The 26447-nt window shown below is 38.3% G+C and overlaps 2 protein-coding genes across 2 annotated transcripts; both read right to left on the bottom strand.

The window, feature by feature from the left end:
- Window positions 1–5766: 5766 nt before the first annotated feature.
- LOC114048816 (olfactory receptor 4F3/4F16/4F29-like) lies at window positions 5767–6705 on the bottom strand. Its single transcript, XM_027869920.1, has one exon. The coding sequence runs from the start codon at window positions 6703–6705 to the stop codon at window positions 5767–5769; it is 939 nt and encodes a 312-aa protein (XP_027725721.1).
- Window positions 6706–20911: 14206 nt separating this feature from the next.
- On the bottom strand, window positions 20912–21919 carry LOC114048815 (olfactory receptor 4F6-like). The gene has a single exon (XM_027869919.1). It carries the CDS (start codon window positions 21914–21916, stop codon window positions 20912–20914), a length of 1005 nt encoding a protein of 334 aa, XP_027725720.1. The 5' UTR covers window positions 21917–21919.
- Between the last annotated feature and the right edge of the window lie 4528 nt (window positions 21920–26447).

The following is a 26447-nucleotide window of genomic DNA, read 5'->3' as shown; positions in this document are numbered from 1 at the left end:
ACTTCCATTGAATTTCTCACTGAGGTGAATTATCATCCCTCTCTTTCAACAGGTCTCTCCATGTAGACTGAAGTACTTTAGCTTTTGAGAGGAGAATGTTAAAAGTGGAAATAAAATGCTTTGAATAATATGAAGTAAGAATGATCAGAGTTGGAATTCCCTTGAACAGTGGTCTCCAAAAGTTGGAACCATGGACTCACCCCAAGGAGTGAGCAAGAAAGTAGATGGGAGAATGGGTCTTATCCCGCCCTCCCCACTATAACCAGTAATGGAGATTATTTCCAACATAATAACTACATCTACAATTATACTCTAACATGCCTCCTTCAGCTCCCTCTATGTGCTATACTAACTATCAAACTCCCCACTGGCAGTTACGATGGTGCCATTGGAGAAATGTCTCCCCACAAAACATGCTTACCTCCTGTCCACATAACATCCTGGATGAAGTAGGCATTCTGGAAAAGTGGGGTTTATGTTCCAACATAGTAATCGGTGAAGTCAAGATTTAATTTGACCTCTTTTTGATTTGGGTGTGACAGAGTTAAAAGCACAGAGTGAAAAAAAAAATCTGAATGAGCTTTGATCTACATCACAGATTTCATTACATTATCTTTCCCCAAAAACCCACCCCTCCTCTGAGCTTCCCTATCTCTGTCGAGGGAACTACCATCCTACTAGTCACCTAGCTTTACAACCTCTGTATCATCTTCAGCTCCTCATCTGTCTTCATGCCACATATCCAATTGGTTGTCAAACCATCTCTTCTACTTCCTCAACATTTCTCACATCTGTCCTTTTTTTTCTGTTCACCCAATCACACCCTAGTTTGGGTCATCTTACCTCTAGCCTAGACTATTACAATGGCCTTCTGACTAGGAAAAGAGTTCAAGCCTAAAGCTGTCTTTTATTTTAACTGATTCAGTATCCCCACCCCTCTATCATTGTCATGGAGTGGAAATAACAAGGGATCACTCATGGTTTGTCATATTGCAGCATAACACCAAGTCCTTCCCAGGGCTAGGCCATTCTATAGCCAGAAGGAGGCCCTAAAACACCCATGTGGTCAAGAGGAAGCATTAAGGGCAACTCTAGGCATGCTCAATGGGATAATATACACATACACATACACATACACACACACACACACACACACATTGTGGCATTTAAAAAGGTTCGAGAGACATAATTTCTGGGTAATTTAACCATTTTATTAATAATGCCAGCATTTTAATAAAAGGATAGTCATTTGGCCTCCTCTTTCTTAGACCGAAGCTCCCTAATGATGGTGGACTCAAAGTTTATATGACCTTGGAAGAGCCGGTGTTTCTCAGGATGTCAAGCAACACTGATTGGCTAACAATTAATGAGAAAATTAATCTTACAATGAGAGAGTGGGTTGTATTACAATGGAGATCTTGGGGTACTGACTTGAGTGACCCAAATCCTCATCAAAAGGACTTATCCAGAACCAGGAGAATGTTGTACACAGTAACAGCTATGTTGTGTGATAACTAACTTTATTAGACTTAGCTTTTCTCAGCTTTGCAAGGATCTAAGACATCTCTAAAAGTCTCATGATGGAAAATGCTATCCACATCCAGAGAAAGAACTCTGGAGTTTGAATGCAGATCGAAGCATACTATTTGATCTTTTTTTTCCTTTTTCTCTGTTTTGTTTTGTTTCCTCTTTCTTGTGGCTCCTCCTATTGGTTCTAATTCTTCTTTACAACATGGCTAATGTGAAAATTAAAAAAAAAAAGACTCATTAATTTCCATATCACCTGTTGACAAAAGGGAGAATCAACACTTCAAAAACCTGTCTAAGCAAACACAATGAGCAAGAATGTACCCATTAGCCCAAACTTAGAATTTCCTTTACTGTCTGATTAGATCTTGCTCTGAGTAAATCTCTGCCTAAGATTACACTCACTGTTGATTTCTGGATGAAAACTAGAAAAGGGGAAAACTTTGGTCCTAATACAATAATTAGTTATTAAATACAAGAGAGAAATAATCATTTCTCATAACACAGTACACTCATACTGGGAGTACATGTTCAAAAATATTTTGCTGATAGAGATGGGCTTGGAGATCACTATCATAAAAGACCATCAAGTTTTTCCTAATAATCTGTGGACTAACTGTTCTAAATACACATAGACAAAAAGAGGATGTAGATTGTCACCAGGAAAACTCTCCTAAATTACCCAATATCATGGGAATTTGCCTTGTATCCTGGGACAAGTACTTTGGCCAATGACAGAAGAATAAATCAAAAGAGATTAAATATAGGAAAATGATTTGCTTTACCTCACTTATGTGTATAAGAAAGTTATTAAATAAGGAAAAAAGGATGATATACCCCATGAAATACTGCTTAATTTATAGAATTTTAACCACTTACCACAGTGTTAATAATACATATACAAGTGGAAAACGTGCTGTCTTCACAGCAGCCACATGAGGTAGTAGTGCCAGTATTGTTATTCTTATATTAAGATGAACATAATATGATTGGGTGGTTAAATAACTTGCCCATGGTCACAAAGATAAATGTTGCATCTGGGACTCATACATCAGTCTCCTAGGTCTAGGCCCAGTGTTCTCTTCTACCTAGATAAGCAGCTATGGGTAGAAAGTTCAAGGAGTGAAGGTATAATGCTCAGACCACTTCAGAATTAACTTGATCCAGGAATTTACTTTTTGGATCCATTAGCATAGGGCTTTCCCAAGGTACAAACTCTCTCTGCTAATACAGAAGATCAGTCAGGGGCATACTGGAGCAATCTGGAATGTGCTGGAGAAAACCAATTGTTAAATTTTTAGAATGAGCATTTATACCTTAGAAATCATGAACTACAAATCAGGGCTTGATTTATTTTTTTGGTGATTGTCTAGACTTAAGAATGTAATGGAGAAAACGTTAATAATGCAGATTAAACTTAAAAGTATGTCCTGCATGCATTTCTTTTTGGAGATCCAGTTGTTAAATATTTACCAGGATACCCCTGGAACAATTGATCTGTCATTTATTAGGAGCTGCCTGGGCACAGAGATGTCCAATGACCCAGGGGTTTCATACTCAGCATGTGATAGATGAGGTGCTAGAACCCAGATATTCTTGATTCTGAGGATGACTCTCTAGCCAGTAAGTCTCCAAGGATTTTTTAAGGCTATGGCATTGAGCTAAATCTACTAAGATAAAAAGTAAAATTAAATCTACCAAGATGTAAATGTAAAGCCTTTCATTTTTGGTATAAAAAATCAAGTCTCAAGTATAAACAGGGGAGCCATGCATAGACAGCAATGATTCTGAAAAAATATCTGAGAGTCTTAGTGAATTGTAAGCTCATCATATGCAGTATAATGTGGTCACCAAAAAAGCTAATGAGAACTTGGTCTACATGAAGATGGACAAAAGCTTCAACGAATGGATAGTTGACAATCTCACTATATTCAGCCCTCCTCACACCTCATCTGGAGTACAATGTTCAGTTCTGGGCACCATCGTTTAAGAAGGACATGAGCTAGAGAGTGTCCAGAGGAGGGCAACCAGGAGGGTGAAAGACCTTGAGTCCATTTTATATGAAAAAACTAGGCACATTTAGCCTAGAGGGAAAAAAGACTAAGGGAAACATTGGGAGGGAAATGATAGTTGTATTTGAAGGGCTGTTATGTGGAAGAGAGACCAATTGTCTATTTGACTCCAGTGGGTAGGATGAGGAGCACTAGGTGGAAGCTACAAATGGGGAAATTTAGGCTTGATGCCAGGAAAACCTTTCTAATCATTAGTGTTATATAAGAGTGGAAAAGACTGACTAGAAACATGGAGGGGCCTGCTATCACAGGAGGTCTTATGCTAAGTTTACTTCTTGCTCATATATTTAGTCATGTCTGACTCTTCATGACCCCATTTGGAGTTTTCTTGGCAAAGATACTGGAGTGGTTTGCCATTTCCTTCTCCAGCTCATTTTACACATGAGGAAACTGAGACAAACTGAGTTAAGTGACTTGCACAGGATCACACAGCTAATAAGTGCCTGAGGCCAGATTTGAACTCAGGGAGAACTTTCTGACTCCAGACCCAAAGCTCTATTCACTGTACCACCTAGCTGCCCATAACTATTTCTAGAGTATGTTATGCTGGAGACTGATTTTGGGTATAAGTCAGACGATATGGCTTCTGAAATCCCTTCCATTTCTCAAATGTTGTGATTCTCTGATTCTCTAATTCTAATTCTAATTCTCTAATAGTTCATGATGAAGGTGAAAATATGGGAAGGAATTAAAGTCAACATTGAAATAATGGTGGAATCTAATAATAAATGAGAAGAAAGAATACAAATAAGAGTGGAATGCACCCTGAAGAATCCCTTCTGATTTTCATAGGGTCAAACTTAAAAATATGTGATACAGCTCAAGGTGCTCTTGGGGTGAAAGAAAGGTTGAGGAATGTAAACACATTTGAAAGTGAAAAAAATAGTGACAAAGACCCAAAGGTCAAGAGACCTTGGTTCTTCTTCAGGTTGATTAATAATGTTAACCTTAAACGAAGCCACATAAGCTCTCTCTGCCTTAGATTACTCATTCTTAAATGAAAAGCTATGAATTTTCATTCAAGTTCTAATATTATACACTCATATTATTCTATAATCATGTGTTTTCGATGTAATGATATGTTATATAGTTATATAATTATGTAGTTATATGATAGTTGGGGGCAGAAACAAAGCAATCTAATAAGAACCAAGAAAAGTAGGGAAAAGGGGCAGAGGAAGGCAAACAAATAGTAATCTGAAAATTTCAGAAAAGAATAATAGTATTTCATATTTATACAGAGTTATAAAGTTTACTAAACATAGGTCATACATTATCTTATTTGAGGTCAGTGCTATTATCACCCCCATGTTATGAGGAATGAAGGCACAAAGAGGTTAGGCAACATGTCCAGGACCATGCAACTACTAAGTTTCTGAGGTAAGATTTGAACCCAGGGATTTATGGCTTTACTCATTCCACCACACCAAAGCAGGGACTGATTTTACATTTGTCTTCCTGTCCCTGGGGCCTAGTAAAGTAACTTGTACATAGTAGATGGTTAATAAATTCAAATGCAATAAAATTAGAAATAAAGCAGATAAGGAGAAAGACTTGGGGTAAGTAGTACACATGGTTAGCATGATATACAAAGAAAAACTTAAATATTGTAGAAGGAAATAGAGATGGGACAAGAAATAACATTCATTTTCCAGCACTGTGGGGCATTTGTATCACTTGCCCTTGGCAAAATTCTGGGAACAGTATCAAAGAACTTTGGGTGTTTTCGAGGCAGCTAGGTGGCCAGATGGAGAGAGCACTGGGCCTAGAGGCAGAAAGAAAAACACTAGTTGAAATCCAACCTAAGACACTTAGTAACTGAGTAACCTCTGTTTGCTTCAGTTTCCTCTACTATAGAAAGGAGGCAATGATATCACCTTCTTAATTGTCAGGGTTGTTGTGAGGATCAAATGAGATAATTATTTTAAAGCACATAGCATGGGACTTGGCACATTGTAAGTATTATATACATGTTAGTTATTATTATTATTATAGCAGTTTTAATTGGATGAAGATATGAAATCTTGAAGGTAATGAATTTCCATTTAAAAAAGCAAATCAAGGCATATCCTGTGACAGAAATTTCTCTCTCCTAGTTCAGTGACACAGGTTTTCATTCCTCCAGATTCAAGAGTCTCAAGACCCATGGTCTTAACCCACAGTGCATTTAACATAATTTCTTTAAAAGAACAAGTTGGCTGTACATTCTCCACATTCCCACCTTCATCTCTTTGTTCCTGAAAGTGTAGATGATTGGATTCAGAAAAGGACTAAGAACTGCATCAAAGATGGCAAGAAACTTATCCAGATGGGATATGGGGTGAGGCCATGTATAGAAAAAAATCAGTGGGCAAAAGAACAAAAGCACCACAGTGATGTGAGTTGCCAGAGTGGAGAGGGCTTTGGAAGAAATGCCTGAAGAATGTTTCCATACAGTGACTAAGATGAAGATGTAGGAAATCATCAATACACAAAAGCAGGCCAGGGAGATGAATCCGCTATTAGCATTGACCATGAATTGCAAGTTATAGGTATCAGTACAGGCCAGTTTGATGAACTGAGAAAGATCACAGAAAAAACTATCTAATACATTAGGTCCACAAAAGGGCAAGTCTACAACAAAAGCCATTTGGACCCCTGAGTGAGTGACCCCAGTGATCCAGGCAAGAAGCAAAAGCAAAATACACATTCTTGGGTTCATAATGGTCAGGTAGTGGAGAGGCTTACATATGGCAACATATCTGTCAAAGGCCATGGCAATGAGCAACACCATCTCAACACCACCCAGAGCATGAGTAAAGAAGATCTGAGCGACACAGCCACCAAATGAGATGACTTTGGGATTCCTGAAAAGATCACAAATCATTTTAGGGGCTGCAATGGAGCAACCTCCCATGTCAATGAGGGACAGGTTAGCCAGCAGAAAGTACATGGGAGAGTGTAAGTGAGGATCAAAGATCACAGTGAGCAAAATGAGCAGGTTTCCCAAAATACTTGCCACATAGACCAAAGAGGAGAATAGAAAGAGAAGAAGTTGGATCTCCCATGAATCAGAGAGTCCAAGGAACACAAACTCAGCTACTATAGAATGATTCACTTCATCCATTGACTCCAGTGAACACAGCTGGCAGTGACATTACCTGAAGGAAGAGGATAACAAGAGAATAAAAATATGTGGCTAGAATATCCATGCTATGGATTGCTCAGTGTCTGTGTTTTAAGCCTAATTATACTTTAACATTTCACACAAGGAAATATTCTCTTCAAAATTCCTGTCTGTGTTTTGAAACAAAGTGGGAGAACAAAGAACAAAGGTTTAATAAAGGTACTAGAACTTATGCTTTCAATTAAGTGTAATTACCTTCCAAGTGTCCACCTGAGAAGGTTATATGGCATTTCTAATGTAGTGAGAGAGAGGACTTGAGTGCCAATGAGATAAATGACTCTAGTATTTGCACTATTGGAAGTAGTAACTTTCTAAGATAGAATTTGACCCTGGACCTACTTGCCTCCATCTCCTTTGCTCTATCCAGTGTACCACAACAGGGACTATTTTATCAGATCTGAAACCATGCATTACTTCCTACGATTACAGAGTTTAGAGGATGTGAGGAAGATAATGCAGAGAAGAGTACTACTTAGTTGTTGGCTACTCCACTAGGTTGTAAGATCTCCAAGGCAAGGACATTGGCATTGATCTTCTTTGCATCCCCAGCATCTGCCTCACTGCTTTGCACATAAAGATTGCTTGATAAATGTTTATTGCTTATTTGAATTTGTTTAAGTGAATTTGATTTAATATTACAGACGAAGGTTGCGAGTGAAAATTCAGGGGATGATGAAGAGAATGTCCATACATAGAAATACATGATAAAGACACTGTGACTGCTTAAAATTAATCCATAACTACTTTACATGACTTTGAATGTCTTCAATGGTGGCAAATCTTTATCCTTTGACAGCAGACTTGATTTTCCAAAATAGGAGAGTCTTTTAGAGCCAACACTGATGAAAAGGCAATGATAGATTGTAGAAAGAGTACTGGTTCTAGTCACAGAACCTAGGATAAAATTCTCCCTCTAATACTTGATAACTTTCATGACCTTAGGCAAGCCAATCAAATTTCCTTGATTTTCATTTTCTCAAAATCAACATTAGAGGATTAGACTAGATCACCTCTAAGGACATTTCCATCAAGAACAAATAATAGATAAGAGAAGTTAACTCAAAGGGATTAATTGGTTCTGTGGTTCTGTGGATTTTCCATGCATCATACCCATTGCTTCTTTTATATGATTAAATCACTTTGAAGAAAAAGGTAAATCTATTTCTCCATTACTCTATCTCTTGAGTTCTGTATTCCATTTTCTCTCAATGAAAGTGATCAGTCTCCTATAACAGATATACAACCAATGTGACAGTGAACAAAATAAAGATAAGCAGTACTCCTATTCAGAATTGTCATTCTAGAAAGAAACTCAAAAGGTCATATAGACCAATCCCTCCCTGTCTTCTACTATATTTAAACCTTGCAAGACACATTTATCTTTTGTTTTCTTCTTTAAGCTGTAGGGGTTGAGAATCCGCTGTCTCACTTAGAACATCATACAAGTGTTTGATCACCCCAATAGTCTAAAAGTTCTTTTTGTTGTTCAGCCATGTTCAATTCTTTGTGAACCCATTTAGAGTTTTCTTGGCAATGAGACTGGAGTGGTTTTCCATTTCCTTCTCTAGCTCATTTTACAGAGGAGGAAATTGAGGCAAACAGGGTTAAGTGACTTTCTCAGGGTCACACAGCTAGCAAGTGTCTGAGACCAGATTTGAACTCAGGGACAGTCTTCCTGACTTCAGGCCCAGCAGTCTATCCACTGTGCCACCTAGCTGCCCAAAAAGGTCTTCCTTACAGCCAAATGAAAATTTCTCTTGAATTCAAGTCCTCTTCCTCTTGTTTGTTGCTCAATGAGCCTGAAGAACAAATGATCACCACCACTCTCATTACAATCTTCCATATATGTACTTGAAGTCATTACCAAGGCAATATCCCCTAATCATCTTCCCTTTTCAAGGAAATTCAGTTCCATGCAGATTTTCATCCTTTTTATCACCTTTGTCACTTTCCTCTTTAACCCTGTCCATATCATCTCTAAATTGCCATGACTGAAACTGGAAACAATCTCTAATAACAAAAACTTGAGTAGAAGGATTAATAACACATTTATTGTTGTTTTCCCTTTGTCCACAGCATAGAGTCAATCAGTAGTACACTACTGACTATTACCATGAAAGATCCCCTGGTGATTTTTTCAATGGACCAATTCCCAGTTAGACATTCTCTATCCTATTCCGCTGGGGTTTGTACCCAGAAATAACACTTAGTACTGGTTGAAACTGAAAGCCTGACATTGTGTCAGATTAATTGTATACATCTTATCTTTAAGTAACTATAGAAGTGAAATACATAATAAAAAGTCCTTCTTTTTCACCTTTCTGTCGTTAATTTTCCTCCTTTACTGGAAGGAAATGAAAAATAAAAAATGAATCAATGGTAGGGGCAACATGTAAAGAACTAAATTTCTGAATTTTGCATCCCAGGCTTGTTCTTGACCTAATCCATAGTGCTAATTCCAGACTTACTCTTATAGGGTGGGTCTTTGCCATGGGTTCCTGGGCCTGGATTAAAACAAGGATCATTTCACAGAATATTTTGCCTTCTCTATAGTTAGATTTATGGGTCTCAACCCACAGTTTAAGAAGTTCTAAAGGCGTTGTGACTAGAAAAAGTTTAAGGGCTGGCTAAAACGCTTCATATTTATTTTACTGTGGAGTTCAGATCCTCTCCATCTTTACTGTCTAAAAGCCAGCATCCCACTCATTTATGAAAATTTTAATTCTACCACCATAAATCTATCTGTCACTGAAATCTGAGGAAATTTATTGTATCTGTAATCAGCTTTACATTCATCTTCCCCACCTACCTGGGCTGAGGCAACATCATACTCAAGAAATACAAGGATCTCCAACAGTTCATGCAGCACAAAGAACCACATAAAACGCTGTCATAGGAGAAAAGGCAGCTAATTAGCAGCCCTGGTGAGTGCAGAGACAAGGGTGGCTAGCCTGAGCTCATTTGACCAAGGGAATTATCTTCTTGAATCTTACTGGTTTGGCCCAGACAGCTAAGAGAAGTACATAATAAGTCACCGGGGGGGAGGGGGGAAGAGGTAAATGGAAAATACCTAAGGAAATAATCATTTGTAATTTTGTGTGTCAGCATTTAAATCATTCTTGGTGGCTACTGGGATTGAAGAGGAATCACAGGGGATTGTAAAAATGTCCTCTTTGAAAAGAAATATGTGAAAATTATTTTGACTATTTCCAGAACATTTAATACTCTTCTCCCAAAGTTATAGATGAACAGATTTTTTTTAAAGTATCATTGGAGGAAAGTCCTGTAAATGTAAGAGGGAAAATGTGGCCCACAACTATATTTGGGGGATATATATGTTATCTAAAAAAAAAAAAAAACACCTGGTTGTTGAGCTGCTCATAGTTTGTTTAGACTTTAGAGTCAAGAAAACTTGCATTCAACCACTACAAGATCCGTATCCCAAGGAGATCATAAAAAAGGGAAAAGGACCCACATGTAAAAAAAATATTTATAGCAGCTCATTTTGTGGTGGACAAGAATGAAAAACTGAGGGGATGCCCATTAATTGGGAAATGGATGAACAAGTTGTGGTACATAAATGTAATGTAATACTGTTGTTCTATGAGAAATGATGAAGAGGTGGATTTCAGAAAAACCTGGAAAGACTTATATGAACTGATTCTGAGTGAAGTGAGCAGAACCAGGAGAACATTGTACACAGTAACAGCAACATTGTGAGATGACCAACTCTGCTAGACTTAGTTCTTCTCAGCAGTACAATGATCTAAGACAATTCTAAAAGACTCAAGATGGAATATGCTATCCACATTCAGAGAAAGAACTGTGGAGTCTGAATGCAGATCAAAGCACACTCTTTTCTCTTTTTTTTTCCTTTTGTTCTGATTCTTCTTTCACAACATGACTAATGTGGAAATATGTTTAATATGATTGTACATGTGTACCCTATATCAGATTGCATGTCATCTTGGGGAAGGGAGAGGGAGGGAGAAACAAATTTGAAACTCAGAATCTTAAAAAAAAGTCAGTGTTGAAAACTAAAAAAAAATTTAAAATTAAAAAGAAAACTTGCATTCAAAACCCACCTCTAACATTTACTCATTGTATGATCATGGACATGCTTTTTAACCTCACTGAATTTCAGACTCCTCATAAACAAAATGAGGATGATGAAATCTATGACATCTGTAGAATACCTACATGACCCAGATTTTCAAACTATACATCACTAGAATGGATCAGTGGTATACATCACAGGGGTTGTTGTGAGATTCAAAGGAGATAATGTACCCAAAATTCTTTACAAACTTCAAAGATATATGTGTGGTGTTATTATTGTTATTTTCTCATTATTTTCATCTTATTCATAAAGTTCAGATACAAATAGTGTGATGACAGGTGTTATTCTAATATTATTCTTTTATATGGTCTGCAGCCACTAAGAATGATTTAAAAGTTGAACTCAAGGGGATGAGTCTCCCTGACTCCAGGTCCAGCACTCTATCCACTACATCACCCAGATGTCCATATCCTTGACTTAACATCAAGTATTTAGTCATTTCTTGAATCCCTAGCCCCTTTATCATATCATGGATTACATCCAACCAAGCCTTAGCTTTGGATCACTCCCATCATTTGTCCCCTTAGTTTCTACATCCGTGCTTCTGAACAAAGGTAGAAAAAAATCATGTAGCCATTCTGACTGGATCTACTTACAAATTCATGTTACATACCCTCAACTGGGATCTCACTGATGCTAGGCAATTATATTATACCTGTCTAATCAACTTACTATCCCCCTTTTCCACATCAGCTCTTCCAAACCTTTTCATCTCTCCTTGAATGTTCCGTTGCTCCCCTACCCCAACTCTCACAATTGAGAACACTGCCTCATACTTTTACATAAAAAATTGAGGCCATTTGCTGGGAACTCCCTCATCTCACTTATTCCCCATATCCCTTCACTCAGATTTCTTCTTCTGCTTCTCCTCCTTTACCCCTGTTCCACATGATAAAGTGACCTTACCAAGGCTAACCTATTCAAATGATCCTAGTCCATTTCATCTCTAATCTGCAATAAATTGTCCCCACTGTCTCCTTGATTTTTTCACTTATTTTCAATCTCTTCCTCTCTCTTTATGGGCTCCTTTCCTACTGCCTTTAAACATGTCTGTATCTCCTTTATCCTGAAAAAGTCCTTACTTAATCCTTCCATCCCTACTAACTATTTTCCTGTATCTCTTCTGCCCATTGTAGTTAAACTCTTCATAATGGCTTTCTACCATTGATGCCTCCATTTTCTCTTCTCTCACTCTCTTCTTAACCCCTTACAATCTGGCTTCTGACCTCATCATTCCACCAAAGCTGCTCTCTCCAAAGTTAGAGGCAGCTAGGTGGCGCAGTGGATAGAGCACCAGCCTTGAAGTCAGGAGGACCTGAGTTCAAATCCAGCCTCAGACCAGACACTTGACACTTATTAGCTGTGTGACCCTGAGCAAGTGACGTAACCCCAATTGCCTAAAAAAAAAAAAGTTGCTAATGATCTCTTACTTGACAAATCCAATCGTTTTTCTTAATCTTCATTCTCCTTGACCTCTCTGCAGCCTTTGACACTGTTCATCACTCTCGCTTCTCTCTAGGTTTCTGGGACACCATTCTTTCCTCGTCTTCCTCCTGCCTACCTGACCCCTCCTCCTGTTTCTTTTGCTGGATCCTCCTCTAGATCACACCCTCTAACTGTAGGTGTCCCTCAGGTTTCTTTCCTGAATCCTCTCCTCTTCTCCCTCTATAGTACTTCATCTGGTGATCTCATCAGCTCCCATGGATTTAATGACCATCATTTTGCTGGTGATTCCCAGATCTACCTTTCCTGCCCCAATATCATATCTCCAAACTGCCTTTCAGATATCTCAAACTGGATATCCAGCAGACAGCTTGAGCTCAATATATCCAAAACAGAGCTCATTATCTTTTACACTAAATCTTCTCTCCTCTTGTCTTCTTTATTACTGTAGTGGGCAACACATCTTCCCAGTCCATCAGGCTGACAACCTAGGAATCATCCTGGATTCCTCACTGTCTCTCACTGCTCCCCTCCATATCCAAGCTGTTTCCAAGGTCTGTCAATTTCACCTTTGCAACATATCCCCAATATGCCCCCTTCTCTCCTCTTACACTGCCACCACTCTAGTGCAGTCCCCATCACTTCACTAACCTATTGCAATAGCTTGCTGGTGGGTCTGCCTGCCTCAAGTCTTTCACCATTCTAATCAATTCTCCCTTCAGCCACAAAAGTGATTTTCCTAAACTAAAGGTGTGATCATGTCCCCTCCCTACTCAATAAACTCCAGTGGCTTCCTATTGCTTCAGGAGCAAATATAAAATGTTTTGTTTGGCATTCAGAGTCCTTCATAACCTAGATGCTATTATGTTGATTTTACAGATGAAAAAACTGAGGCAGACAGACATTAAGTAAACTTATAACATCCAATATCATACCTCCACTCCTCTACCAACAACCCCAGAAGGGAAGAGCAAGACTACCTGCTCCCTCCAGGCTACCGAGTCAAAACCAAACCCAGGCCTGGCCACCAACCCATATCTTCTACCCTCAGGGAACCACCACTCACCACTCCTCAATTACTTGACCTTCATCAAACTCCCAGGTGAAGGAATAGACTCAGACCAGGATTACTCTTCAACACTAGATGATGTTCTTCTCGTCTGTCATCCACATGATGTCTTTTCCTATTTCTATCCTTACCATTGTAATAATTAATCAGTGACCATTTATAAGAAAACTGTGTCCATCCCTGTGACTTCCTAGACCAAAAACCCCACCCTGGCCACCACTGCATAATTGTAGAATTTTTGCCATTTATTCAATACAGGGCCACCACATAGGCAGAAGGAAGCCCAAAAATACCCATGTGGTCCAGAGAAACCAGAACAGAAAACTCCAAGTATACCAATTGGGAGAAACCACCTCCCATTACATTAACATTGGAAGTACATGCTCAAAAATATTTTGCTAATGTGATAAGCATTCAAAAAAGTTTGGAGATCACTGTCATAAAAGATAATCAAGTTTTTCCCAATAGTCTGTGGACTAATTGTTCTAAAGACTGTTCTAAATAAAAACTGTTCTAAATTAAAAAAGAGGGTGTAGGTTGCCATCAGGAAAACTCTCCTAAGTTATTCAATATCAGGAGAATTTGCCTTCTGCTCTGGGACGAGTACTCTCAGAAGAGATTAAATATAAGAGAGTGATTCACTTTACCTCACTTATGTGTGTAAGCAAATTATTAAATAAGGAAAAAAGGATGATATACTCAATGTAATACTGTTTACTTTGTAATTTTGAGTATTTACCATATTGTTAATAATAAATACACAAGTGAAAAAGGTGCTGTCCTCACAACAATCACATGAGGTAGTAGTGCCAGTAATGTTATTCCTATATTAAGATGAACATAATATGTCTGAGTAGTTAAATAACTTGCCCATAGTCACAAAGCTAATAAATGTTGCATTTGGGACTCACACATTGGTCTCTCAGTTCTAGGCCCAGTGTTCTCTTCTACCTAGATAAATAGCTGTGGGTAGAAAGTTCAAGGAGTTAAGGTATAATGTTCAGACCACTTCAGAATTAACTTGATCCAGTAATTGACTTTGTGAATCCAATTCTGTGATTTCATTAGTGTAGAGTTTTCCCAAGGTACAAACTCCCTCTGCTAATACAGAGAAACAGTCAGGGGCACACTGGAGCAATCTGGAATGTGCTGAAGAAAGCCAATTGTTAAATTTTCAGAATGAGCATTTATACCTTGGGAATCATGAACACTACAAATCAGAGCTTGATTTACTGTTTTGTTGATTGTCTAGACTTCAGAATGTAATAGAGAAAATGTTAATAATGCAGATTAAACTTAAAAGTATATCCTGCATATATATATATTTTTTTTTGGAGATCCAGTTGTTAAATATTCACCAGGACTCCCCTGGAACAATTGATCTGTCACTTATTAGGAGCTGCCTGGGCACAGAGTTGTTCAGTGACTCAAGAGTTTCATAGTCAACATGTGATAGATGAGGTGCTAGAACCCATGTATTTTTGATTCTGAGGATGACTCTCTAGCCAGTAAGTCTCCAAGGATTTTTTAAGGCTATGGCATTGAGCTAAATCTACTAAGATAAAAATTAAAAGGGATAAATGTAAAGTCTTTCATTTTGATATAAAAAATCAAGTTCTCAGGTTTAAAAGGGGGAGCCATGGATAGACAGCAATGATTCTGAGAGTCTTAGTGGATTGTAAGCTCATCACATGCAGTATAATGTGATCACCAAAAAAGATAATGAGAACTTAGTCTACATTAAGATGGACAAAGCTTGGACAATGTTCAGTTCTGGGTACCACAGTTTAAGAAGGACATGAGCTAGAGAATGTCCAGAGAAGAGCAACCAGGAGGGTGAAAGACCTTGAGTCCATTATTTATGAAAAAACGGGTCACATTTAGCCTGGAGGGGAAAAAAAAAGACTAAGGGAAACATTGGAAGGGAAATGATAGTTGTATTTGAAGGGCTGTTATGTGGAAGAGAGACCAACTGTCTATTTGGCCCCAGTGGCTAAGACAAGTAGCTACAAATGGGAAAATTTAGGCTTGATGCCAGGGAAACCTTTCTAATCATCATAAAAGTAGAAAGGCCTGACCTGAAACATGGGGGAGGGGATCACCATCCAGGGAGCTCTTTAAGCTAAGTTTACTTCTTGCTTGTATAATAGTCATGTCTGACTCTTAATGACCCCATTTGGGGTTTTCTTGGCAAAGATACTAGAGTGGTTTGCCATTTCCTCCTCCAGTTCATTTTACATATGAGGAAACTAAGTTAAGTGACTTGCATGGGGTCACATGGCTAGTAAGTGTCTGAAGCCAGATTTGAACTCAGGGAGATGAGTCTTCCTGATTCCAGACCCAGAGCTCGATCCACTGCACCACCTAGCTGCCCATAACTACTTCTAGGGTATGTTATACTAGAGATCAATTTGAGGTATAGGTCAGACTATATGGCTGCTAAAATTCCTTCCAATTCTCAAATGCTGTGATTCTCTAATTCTGTGATTTCATGATGGAGGTGAAAATATGGGAAAGACTGAGAGTGAATATTGAAATAATGGAGGAGAGGGGCAGAGCCAAGATGACAGAGTAAAAACAGGGACTTGCTTAAGCTCTCCCCTAAGCCCCTCCAAATACCTGTAAAAAATGACTCTAAACAAATTCTAGAGCAGTAGAACCCACAAAAAAATAGAGTAAAACAAATTTCCAGCCCAAGACAACCTGAAATGTTGACAGGAAAGGCTTATTGCACTGAGCTGGGAGAGGAGCACAGTCCACCATAAGGCACCAGCACAGACCAGGCCCCAGAGAACCAGGAGCAGGCCTTAGGGGACTGAATCACAGGCAGCTGTGATGATTTCCAGACTTCTCAACCCACAAATGCCAAAGACAACTTAGAAGGTCAGTAGGAAAAGTCTATCAGACCTGGGTGAGAGATGTGCATTCCAGCCCTGGCCCCTGCACAGCCCCTAGACAGCAGCAGCAGGTGCTGCTGCTGCTTTCAGAGCTCTCAGCCCATAGAAAGTAAGGAGATCAAACAACTGATCAAAAGGAGATTACAGGGATCCCTTTGCTGCCGCTGAGGTAGGATTCTGTTGCTTTGCCCATATTTGGATCTGGGTCGATATCCTGGGTGGCAGTCCTGGGGTGAAGAAGGAGCACTGCCATAGCAGAGCTTGAGGCAGTAATGGAGAGGGAACCCTCCTCACAGTTCCAATGCAGAAAACAGTGCTTGTGGTCACTCACAGACCAGAACACAGGCCAGGAGAAGAGTAAATACCTCTCCTTAAATCATACCACCTTGGAAGAACTAGAAACTTATAGGTCCCTAGAAGTATCTCTGAAAACAGCTGCACAAAACCCCTGAAGCTTCAGATAGTACACCCTCCACACTGGAAGCAGAACCTACCTTAACAAAGAGTTGAAAAGTCAAGTAATTTACTGGGAAGATGAGCAAACAGTGAGGGAAAAACTCAAGAGTACAGAATCTTACTTTGGTGACAAGGAAGATCAAAACATGCAATCAGAAGAAGACAACAAAGTCAAAGCTCCTACATCCAAAGCCTCCAAGAAAAATATGAATTGGTCCTGATGGGGGACAGGCCCAGGAAAACCCCTGCCCCTCAAACTCTCCTTGAATTTTCCCACATGACCAAGTCTTTGGTGTTTGCCTGAAGCATCGGCCTATCCTAGTAATCCACTCAACTGGCCTTTCATTGTGGCCTACACCCAATCTCTGAATTCTGTTACCTCTAACCTGGCCTAGTCTTTCATTGTCTGTTAGCTCCCGGCCACTTCCCACCCTTAATTCCATCTAGATCACTTCCAAGTTCACCTGGGGCACCAGGCCTTTCCAGGTCTTTCTCTGTTACTTCCTCATCATTCCAGCATACTGGTCACTCCTAGATCCTTCTCACAGTCTGTATGCATATAAGGTCTATCTTGCCCCCCATTAAATTGCCCAGATTCCTTAAAAGTCTGGCAGAGAATGCAAATTCTCAAAATCATGCCCACCTTGATTGTCATTCTAATAAACTTTGTCTTTGGCTGAAAGAAGGCTAGGTTTAAAATTCTTTTGAGGAAGGACCTGCATCACTATTTCAGGGTCCCAGCACCACTAAACCTCAACAATCGCAGGCCGTGGAAAAGCTCAAAAAGGATTTTGAAAATCAAGTAAGAGAAGCAGAGGAAAAATTGGGAAGAGAAATGAGAGTGATGCAAGAAAATAATGAAAAAACAGTCAACAGCTTGCTAAAATACTGAAAAAATACTGAAGAAAATAACACCTTAAAAAATTAGACTAGAATAAATAGCAAAAGAAGTCCAGAAAGCCAATGAGGAGAAGAATGCCTTAGCAGAATTGGCTAAATGAAAAAGGAGGTCCAAAAGCTCACTGAAGAAAATAATTCCTTAAAAATTAGAATGAAGCAAATGGAAACTAATGACTCTATGAGACATCAAGAAATTGTACAGCAAAATCGAAGAATTAACAAGTAGAAGACAATGTGAAATATCTCATTGGAAAAGCAACTGACCTGAAAAATAGATCTAGGAGAGATAGTTTTTAAATTATTGGACTACCTGAAAACCATGATCAAAAAAAAGAGCCTAGACATCATCTTTCAAGAAATTTTCAAGGAAAATTGCCCTAATATTCTAGAACTAGAGGGTAAAATAGAAATTAAAATAATCCACCAAAGATGGCGAAGTAAAAGCAGTGACTTGCTTGAGCTCTCCCCCAAACCCTTCCAAATACCTATAAAAAATGTCGCTAAACAAATTCTAAAGCAGCAGAACCCACAAAAAGACAAAGTGAAATAAATTTCCAGCCCAAGGCAACCTGGATGGTTGATCAGAAAGGTATATTGCGCCAGGCAGGAGAGAAGCACAGTTTGGCGTGGGCACACAGGTCGCAATGAACCTGGAACAGGCCTCAGAGGACTGAATCATGGGCAGTTGTGGTGGTTTCCAGACTCCTCAACCCATGAATGCCAAAGACAACTTAGAAGGTCAGTGGGAAAAGTCTTCTGCCATGAGAGAGAAGAGCGGGATCCCAGCCCCATTCCCCAAGCTCAGCCCCGGGGCAGCGGCTGCCTCCTGACCTTGTGGCCCACAAACTGAGGGGAATCAAGTGGCTGATCTGGGGGGGATTGCAGGGATCTCTGTGCTGGTGCAAGATTCTCTTTTGAGGAGGGACAGGGTCAAAAGAGTGAATAGAATTAGTGGGGGTGCAGGATAGGATGGAAGGAAATATAGTTAGTCTTTCACAACATGACTATTATGGAAGTGTTTCGCATGACTACACATGTATAACTTATATCAAATTGCTTGCCTTCTCAATGAAGGTGGGTGGGGAGGGAAGAAGGGAGAGAATTTAGAACTCAAAGTTTTAAAAATGAATGCAAAAATTTGTTTTTACATGCAACTGGGAAATAAGATACACAGGCAATGGAGTATAGAAATCTATCTTACCATATATGAAAATAGAAGGGGAAGGGAATAAAAAAAAGGTAGGGGGGGAGTGTTGGGAGAATTTTCCCATGGGAGTTCTAGCTTCTCTTGGCAGAAGCTGAGGGTCACAACCTGTTGCGTGGCAAAACCAAGGAAGTCTCACAAGACCTCTCCTTTGCTGACACGCAGCTCCCACAGTTGGCTCGGCTCTCCTCTCATTGGGAGAAAAGTCCTACTCATACCCCTGACACTAGGGCTACAGGTGTCCAGCAGACTTGGTGATTGGCTATCACGTGGAGATCATGCTTTGATCAGGTGTTACTAGGGATATAAAAGAAAGCTACTAGCACTTAATAAACGGAGCTTCTGCCATCTTGCTGTCTCCCGCCTCGTCAATGTACCTCCAGGTTAAGAGTATTGAGCTGGTCTCATGCTCACCACTGCAGCGGCCGCGTCAGGGGAAGGTTGATAGAAGGGAGGACAGATTAGGGGAAGGGGTAATCAGAATGCACACTGTCTTGTGGTGGCAGGGAGGAGAAAGAAGGGGAGAAAATCTGGAACTCAAAATCTTGTGGAAGTAAATGTTGAAAACTAAAAATAAATTAATTTTAAAAAGTGATTTAAAAAAATAATAGTGGAATCTAATAATAAATGAGAGGAAAGAATGCACATAAGAGTGGAATGCATTCTGAGGAATCTCTTCTGATTTTCATAGGGTCCAACTTAAAAATATGTGATGTGGCTCAAGGTGCTCTCAGGGTGAAAGAAAGGTTCAGGAATCTAAAGACACTTGAAAGCAAAAAAAAAAAAAAATAGTGACAAAGACCCAAAGGTCAAGAGATCTTGGTTCTTATACAGATTGACTAATAATGTTAACCTCAAACAAGCCACTTAAACTCTCTCTGCCTTAAATTACTCGTATTTTAAGTGAGAAGATATGAATTTCCATTCAAGCTCTAATATTATGTAGTTATATAATCCTATAATCATATTAAATATATATTATGATCTATATATATATAGATGTATAATATGATTATATAGTTATATCATATGATTATATAGTTATATGATAGCTGGGGGCAGAACCAAAGCAATCTAGTAGGAACCACAAAAAGTAGGGAAATGGAGCAGAGAAAGGAAACAAATAGTAATCTAGAATTACAGAAAAGAATAAGAGTAGTTCATATTTATAGAGTTATAAAGTTTACTTTGTATATTATCTTATTTGAGGTCAATGCTATTATCACCCCCATCTTATAAGGAATATAAGAGAAAGATTAGGCAACAGGTCCAGGACCATGCAGCTACTAAGTTTCTGAAGTAACATTTGAACCCAGGGCTTCATGGCTCCACTCTTTCCCCTATACCACAGCAGATACTGACTTTCTATTTTGTCTTCCTGTCTCCAAGGCCTAGCACAATGCCTTGTATTTAGTAGGTGGTTAATAAATTCATATGGAATTAAATTAAAAATGAAGCAATTGGATGGTGAGACAGAGTCAGGGTAGATAATACACTTGGTTAGTACTTTCCGGTTACAATGAAACAATTAAATATTGTGGAGGAAAACAGAGATGGGACAAGAAATAACATTCATTTCCACAGCAGTGAAACATTTGTATCATTTCTCATTGGCAAGATTCCAGGAACAGGATCATAGAAGTTTTGTGGTTTAGAGGCAGTTAGGTGGCCAGATGGAGAGAGTACTGGGCCTGGAGTCAGAAAGAAAAATACTAGTTCAAATCCAACCTAAGACACTTAATAACTGAGTAACCCTGGGCAAGTCACTTAACCAAAGCTGCAGTTTCCTCAACCATAGAATGGGAATAATACACACATAGCACCTTTCTACCTCTCAGGGTTGTTGTGAGATAATTATTTCAAAGCAGTTAGCGTAGGACTTGGCACACTGTAAGCACAATATATATGTTAGCTATCATCATCATCATTATTATTATATCATATTATTATTATTCAAATTTAATTAGCTGAAGATACAAAATCTCGAGGGTAATGAATTACCAGTTAGGTACAAAAAATCAAGGCATATTCTGTGACAGAAATTTCTCTCTCCTAGTTCAGTGACAGGTTTTCATTCCTGCAGATTCACAAGTCTCAGGATCCATGGTCTTAACCCACAGTGCATTTAAGAAAATTTCTTTAAGAACAAGCCGGCTGTACATTTTCCTCATTCCCACCTTCATCTCTTTGTTCCTGAATGTATAGATGACTGGATTCAGAAAAGGAGTAACAATTGCATCAAAGATGGCAAGAAACTTATCCAGATGGGATATGGGGTGAGGCCATATATAGAAAAAAATCAGTGGGCAAAAGAACAAAAGCACCACAGTGATGTGAGCTGCCAGAGTGGAGAGGGCTTTGGAAGAAATGCCTGAAGAATGTTTCTGTACAGTGACTAAGATGAAGATATAGGAAATCATCAATACACAGAAGCAGGCCAGAGAGATGAACCCACTATTAGCAGTGACCATGAATTGTAGCCTATAGGTATCAGTACAGGCCAGTTTGATAAACTGAGGTAGGTCACAGAAAAAACTATCTAATACATTAGGTCCACAAAAGGGCAAGTCTACAACAAAAGCCATTTGGACCCCTGAGTGAGTGACCCCAGTGATCCAGGCAAGAAGCAAAAGCAAAATACACATTCTTGGGTTCATAATGGTCAGGTAGTGGAGAGGCTTACATATGGCAACATATCTGTCAAAGGCCATGGCAATGAGCAACACCATCTCAACACCACCAAGAGCATGACTAAAGAAGATCTGAGCGACACAGCCACCAAATGAGATGACTTTGGGATTCCTGAAAAGATCACAAATCATTTTAGGGGCTGCAATGGAGCAAAATCCCAAGTCGATGAAGGATAGGTTAGCCAGCAGAAAGTACATGGGAGAGTGTAAGTGATGATCAAAGATCACAGTGAGCAAAATGAGCAGGTTTCCCAAAATACTTGCCACATAGACCAAAGAGGAGAACAGAAAGAGAAGAAGTTGGATCTCCCATGAATCAGTGAGTCCAAGGAACACAAACTCAACTACTACAGAACGATTCACTTCATCCATTGACTCCAGTGAACACAGCTGGCAGTGACATTACTTGAAGGAAGCAGATGAAAAGGGAAGAAGAATAATAGGTAACATTTATACAGGCCCTTAAAGTTTGCAAAGCATTTTTCTTGTATGGACTCATTTGATCCTCACAACAACACTGTGCAGAAAATGCTGCCATTCATCTCATTTTGCAGAGGAGGAAATTGGTAGATTATGTGACTTTAATACTTTCTGGATTGATGTGTCAAATGGTCATGTATAGAAAAAGATCAGTGGACCAAAGAACAAAACCACCACCATGATGCCAAATGCTAGTAAGCTCTGATAAAGAATTTAAACTCAGTTCTTTTTGACTCCTAATTCTACGATCTGTCCTATCCATTACACTACCTAGCTTCCTCAAAATCTGTGGAAATAATATTAGTGCCATATATTAAGCAGTTTCTAAATTTTAAGTCAAATGTCACCTTATTTCATAAAACCAAATGATATATTCACAACCCCTAAATCTATAGTAGTGTAAGTTATAACTATAAAGTAAGGATGCTGTAATTAGTAAATAACAACAGAACTAAAACTCGCAATTAAATGTGATTTTCTTCCAACTATTCACCTTACAAGATTATAAAGTTATTCTTATGTAAGTGGGAGGAGAGGGACATAGATTGGGTACTACTAATAAATTTGGTTTTTTTAAAGAGCCACACTTAAATTACTCCATTGTATGTAGCAAATATCTTGAGACAGGATTTGAACCCTGGTGTTCTCAACACCAGCTCCCGTGTACTATACACTACCCCATGGTGGGAATTTTTATTAGTTCTTAATCCATTTATTACATAGTATCATACATGAATTAAAGGACTGAGGAGACAACATAGAGGAAAAAAACTGTTTAGTTGTAAAATTTTCTGTTATGCCATAAGATCTTCAGGCACAAGGTCATTTGTCTTGTTTGTGTCCCCAGGATCTGATACAGTGCCTTGGACATAAAGATTACTTGAATTCAAATCCTGATTCTGGTACTAACTATCCATGTGACCTCAGGCAAGTCATTTAATGTTGCAAGGACTAATTTTCTTCATGTATAAAGTGAAGGGAGTTGGAATAGTTTATGTCTAAGATCCCTTCCAACTCTAAATCTAGTACGACATTTATAAGAAAATAAATGCCTGTTAAATTCATTTAATTGAATTTTTACTTCATTTCATAGAAACTGGGTGAAAATTCTAGTGAATGTTATGAGCAATGTCTGTATATAGAAATAGTTGGTAAAGATATTACAATTACTCAAATAAATCTGTAATCTTTTTGGAATTGTATTAAACAAGATAAGGCATACTTTTTAATATCATCAGTGGTAGCAAATCATTATTCTTTGAGAAGTCACTGTAACCATATCAGATGGGTTAAGAGAATGATTGAGCTGTCTAAAATAACGTAGGCAGTTCGCAAAAGTAGTATTGGCATAGTCATGGAACATAGGTTTCAGTCACTTTACCTAAATCTTTGATCTCTTCCTTTGGGAAGAAATTTGTCACTTTACCCTACACTTACCTGGCACTTGGTCAGAAACTTCTGGAAAGAGAAATATATCATTCTCCATTTCAACCCCTGCCTTTTCCCAATTTTTTTTTCAAGTATAAACAAGAGGCCACTATATAACCACCACATATAGAATAATCACTGGACCATCTCTAAGACATACTTGGCTGTAACTACCAAAAGAAGGAAGATACTTTATGCAAGAAGACTTCACTGGGACTCAGGACACTCAGGATTTTCTCCCCACTCAGCTACTATTCAGCTATGGGATCTCATGGAATTTAGAAAATCTAGATAATCTCTTTCACTCATAACAATATGTGAGTGTGGTTGTCTCAAATCCAAAAGAAAGGATGCAGGAATTTTAACAAAGCATAATAAATGGTGTTCTTTTTTAAAAGAAAGAGAGAAAACCAAATGGAACAATACCTCAATTCAAAAAACTCCACCCTTTGAATATGGCATTTGCATGTACTCAAGGGACTTCACAGATTTTCCATTTGTTATGCACATTATTTTTTACCTAGTTAAATGGCCATGATAAAAATGACACACCTTTTTCTCCAGGACTCACTCTCTGGGGTCTCAACTTCTTTTTTTCTTGATCTACAAGGAAATGGTCAGCATCCTGTAATAGATTCACAGTCAACATGATGATTGATAAAATAGAAGACCTGTATTCTGAACTCAGAATTATAATTCTAGAAAGACTCTCAAAAGATCATCTGCTCCAGCCCCTGTCTTCTACTATATGTAAACCATGCAGAGCTCATTGTCTTTTGTCTTCCTCAGGCTACAAGGACTGACAATTCATTACCTCACTTGGTATGTAAAACCTGTGTTTCTTCACTCCAACAGTTAAAAAGTTCTTCCTTGTGTTCAAATTAAATCTCCTCTGCTTTAAAACCATTTCTTATTATTTTTTGTTCTGTGATCATGAAGAACAAGTGATCAGCATTCCTCTCATTATAATCATCCATATACTTAAAGTAATAAACAAGCCATCACCCCATACTCTTCCCTTTTCAATATTCTGCAACTCCATTTCCTCCCAGTCCTCCCTCAGAGAATTTACTTTCCACTCTTTCAATCAACTTTGTCTGTCTGTTTTTGAATCCTCTCCACAGAAGACAACAGAAGAAATTTTAGGAGGAGGAAATAACAAACAAGCAGGATAGCATTATGAGTAACAAATTAAATTTAATATATATTTAAAAAAAACAAGTTATACATAATAAAGATTCACACATTTATATACTGTCATCTTTTTTTGTTCTTTTTATTTGGAAATATTCATGCTTATTGAGATTTATCAAATTTACCTCTCCAAATTGTGATGATACAAATTGCAAATAAAATTTAAATAAGGGTCTGCAAAACATGCTAACAGAAGTATTTATTCCCTTTGATAAATATATACCAATACCATGACTTTTTTGTTTGTATTTGTTCATGTTATTGTGGTTATCAAAACTACATTGTTCACTGTCAGTTTGAGAGATGTGTGAGTATTTTTACTTTAGAATTTTTCCCAGAAAGACCTTCTCCATCCTATGCTGTTACTAGGTTTTCTAAGAATAAATAACACTTTGTCCTATACCTTTTTACTTTAGGGGAACAGATTAACTGTTTACATCTGATTTTTAAATAATTTTAGAAGTAAAGCATGTGACAAAATGTCTTGCCTTCTCACTGTCCTGTTATAATAAGGAAATGATAATAATAATAAGGAAATGAAGCTTAAAATGAATTGAACAATGACACTTCCAAAAGACTGATATGCTTTTCCCACTTCTTGCCAGAGAGGTGATGGACTAGGGGAGTAGAAATGAGGAATATATTTTCAGAGTTGGCCAAGAGGTGAGGATTCCCTTAGATTTATTAAACTTATTTGCTTCAAAGGAGGGCTTTTATTTAGAGGAAGGAATAAAAAGGAGGATGGTGAAAATGTCACCAAAAAAAGGAGAAAAAAAGAAAGACTGAAGCATTTTAGAAATACAAAAAGGTGATACAGACAATGATGGCAGTCTTCATACTACCATGTTAAATGTAACATATTCTTAAGTCATTTATAATAGAAAATCACAATTTCATGTTTTATTTTTTCTCTTTTGTATGCGGAATTATTTGTGTTTATTGATGATTGTCAAATTCATAATAAAGAAAGAATTTTAATGTATCTTTGGTATAGGTGGCAAGAATTATGAGTAAATAACTAAATTCTTGAATTTTATATCCCACTCATGTGCTTGACCTAATTCATGCTAATAACTTCAGACTTACTCCTATATGCCAGGTGAGTGTCTTGGGTTCCTGGCCCTGGGTAAAAATCAAGGGTCATTTCACAGAATATTTAGCCTTCTCTGCACTCTAGAATATTTCATACTTATTCTTCTGTGGTACTCAGATCCTTCCTACATATCATCTTTACTGCATAAAAACCAGTATCCCACTCATTTGTGCAAATGTTAATTCTAGCACAGTCTCTCTGCCACTGAAATCTGAAGAAATCTATTCTTTCTGGGGTCAGCTTTATATCCATTTTTCCAACCTACCTATGCTGAGGCAGCAGCACATTCAAGGAGTCCAACAATCTCTAACAGCTCATCCAACACAGAGAACCATATAAAATGCTCCCATAGGAGGCAAAGCAGCTAATTAGCCACCCTGGATAGTGCAGAGACAGGAATGGCTAACTTGAGCTTCCTTGACCAAGGGAATTGTCTCCTTGAATCACATTGTTTTGACCAGAACAGCCAAGGGAAGAAGCAGGTAATGGGTCACCTAAGGAAAAGAGGGTGTGAGTGGAAACTACCTAAAGAAATAATCTTTTGCAATTTTGTGTGCCAATTTTTAAATCTTTCCTGGTGGCTGAGGAAGAATCCCTGAAGATTGTTTTTAAAAAAAAAAAAAAAAAAGTCTACTTTCAAAGGAAAAGAATGAAAATTATCTTGTGTCCAGAAATTTTAATGTGCTTTCCCCAAAGTTATAGATGAAC

Source organism: Vombatus ursinus, unplaced genomic scaffold (genome assembly GCF_900497805.2).
Source record: "Vombatus ursinus unplaced genomic scaffold, bare-nosed wombat genome assembly UNPS02014794.1, whole genome shotgun sequence".
NCBI lineage: Eukaryota > Metazoa > Chordata > Mammalia > Diprotodontia > Vombatidae > Vombatus > Vombatus ursinus.
Note: the sequence above shows the minus strand (reverse complement) of the source record. Positions and strands in the feature narration are given on the sequence as shown.

Excerpts from the sequence above, each read along its gene's own strand:
- LOC114048815 (XM_027869919.1), bottom strand. The coding sequence starts at position 21,916 with ATGGATGAAGTGAATCGTTCTGTAGTAGTTGAGTTTGTGTTCCTTGGA.
- LOC114048816 (XM_027869920.1), bottom strand. The coding sequence starts at position 6,705 with ATGGATGAAGTGAATCATTCTATAGTAGCTGAGTTTGTGTTCCTTGGA.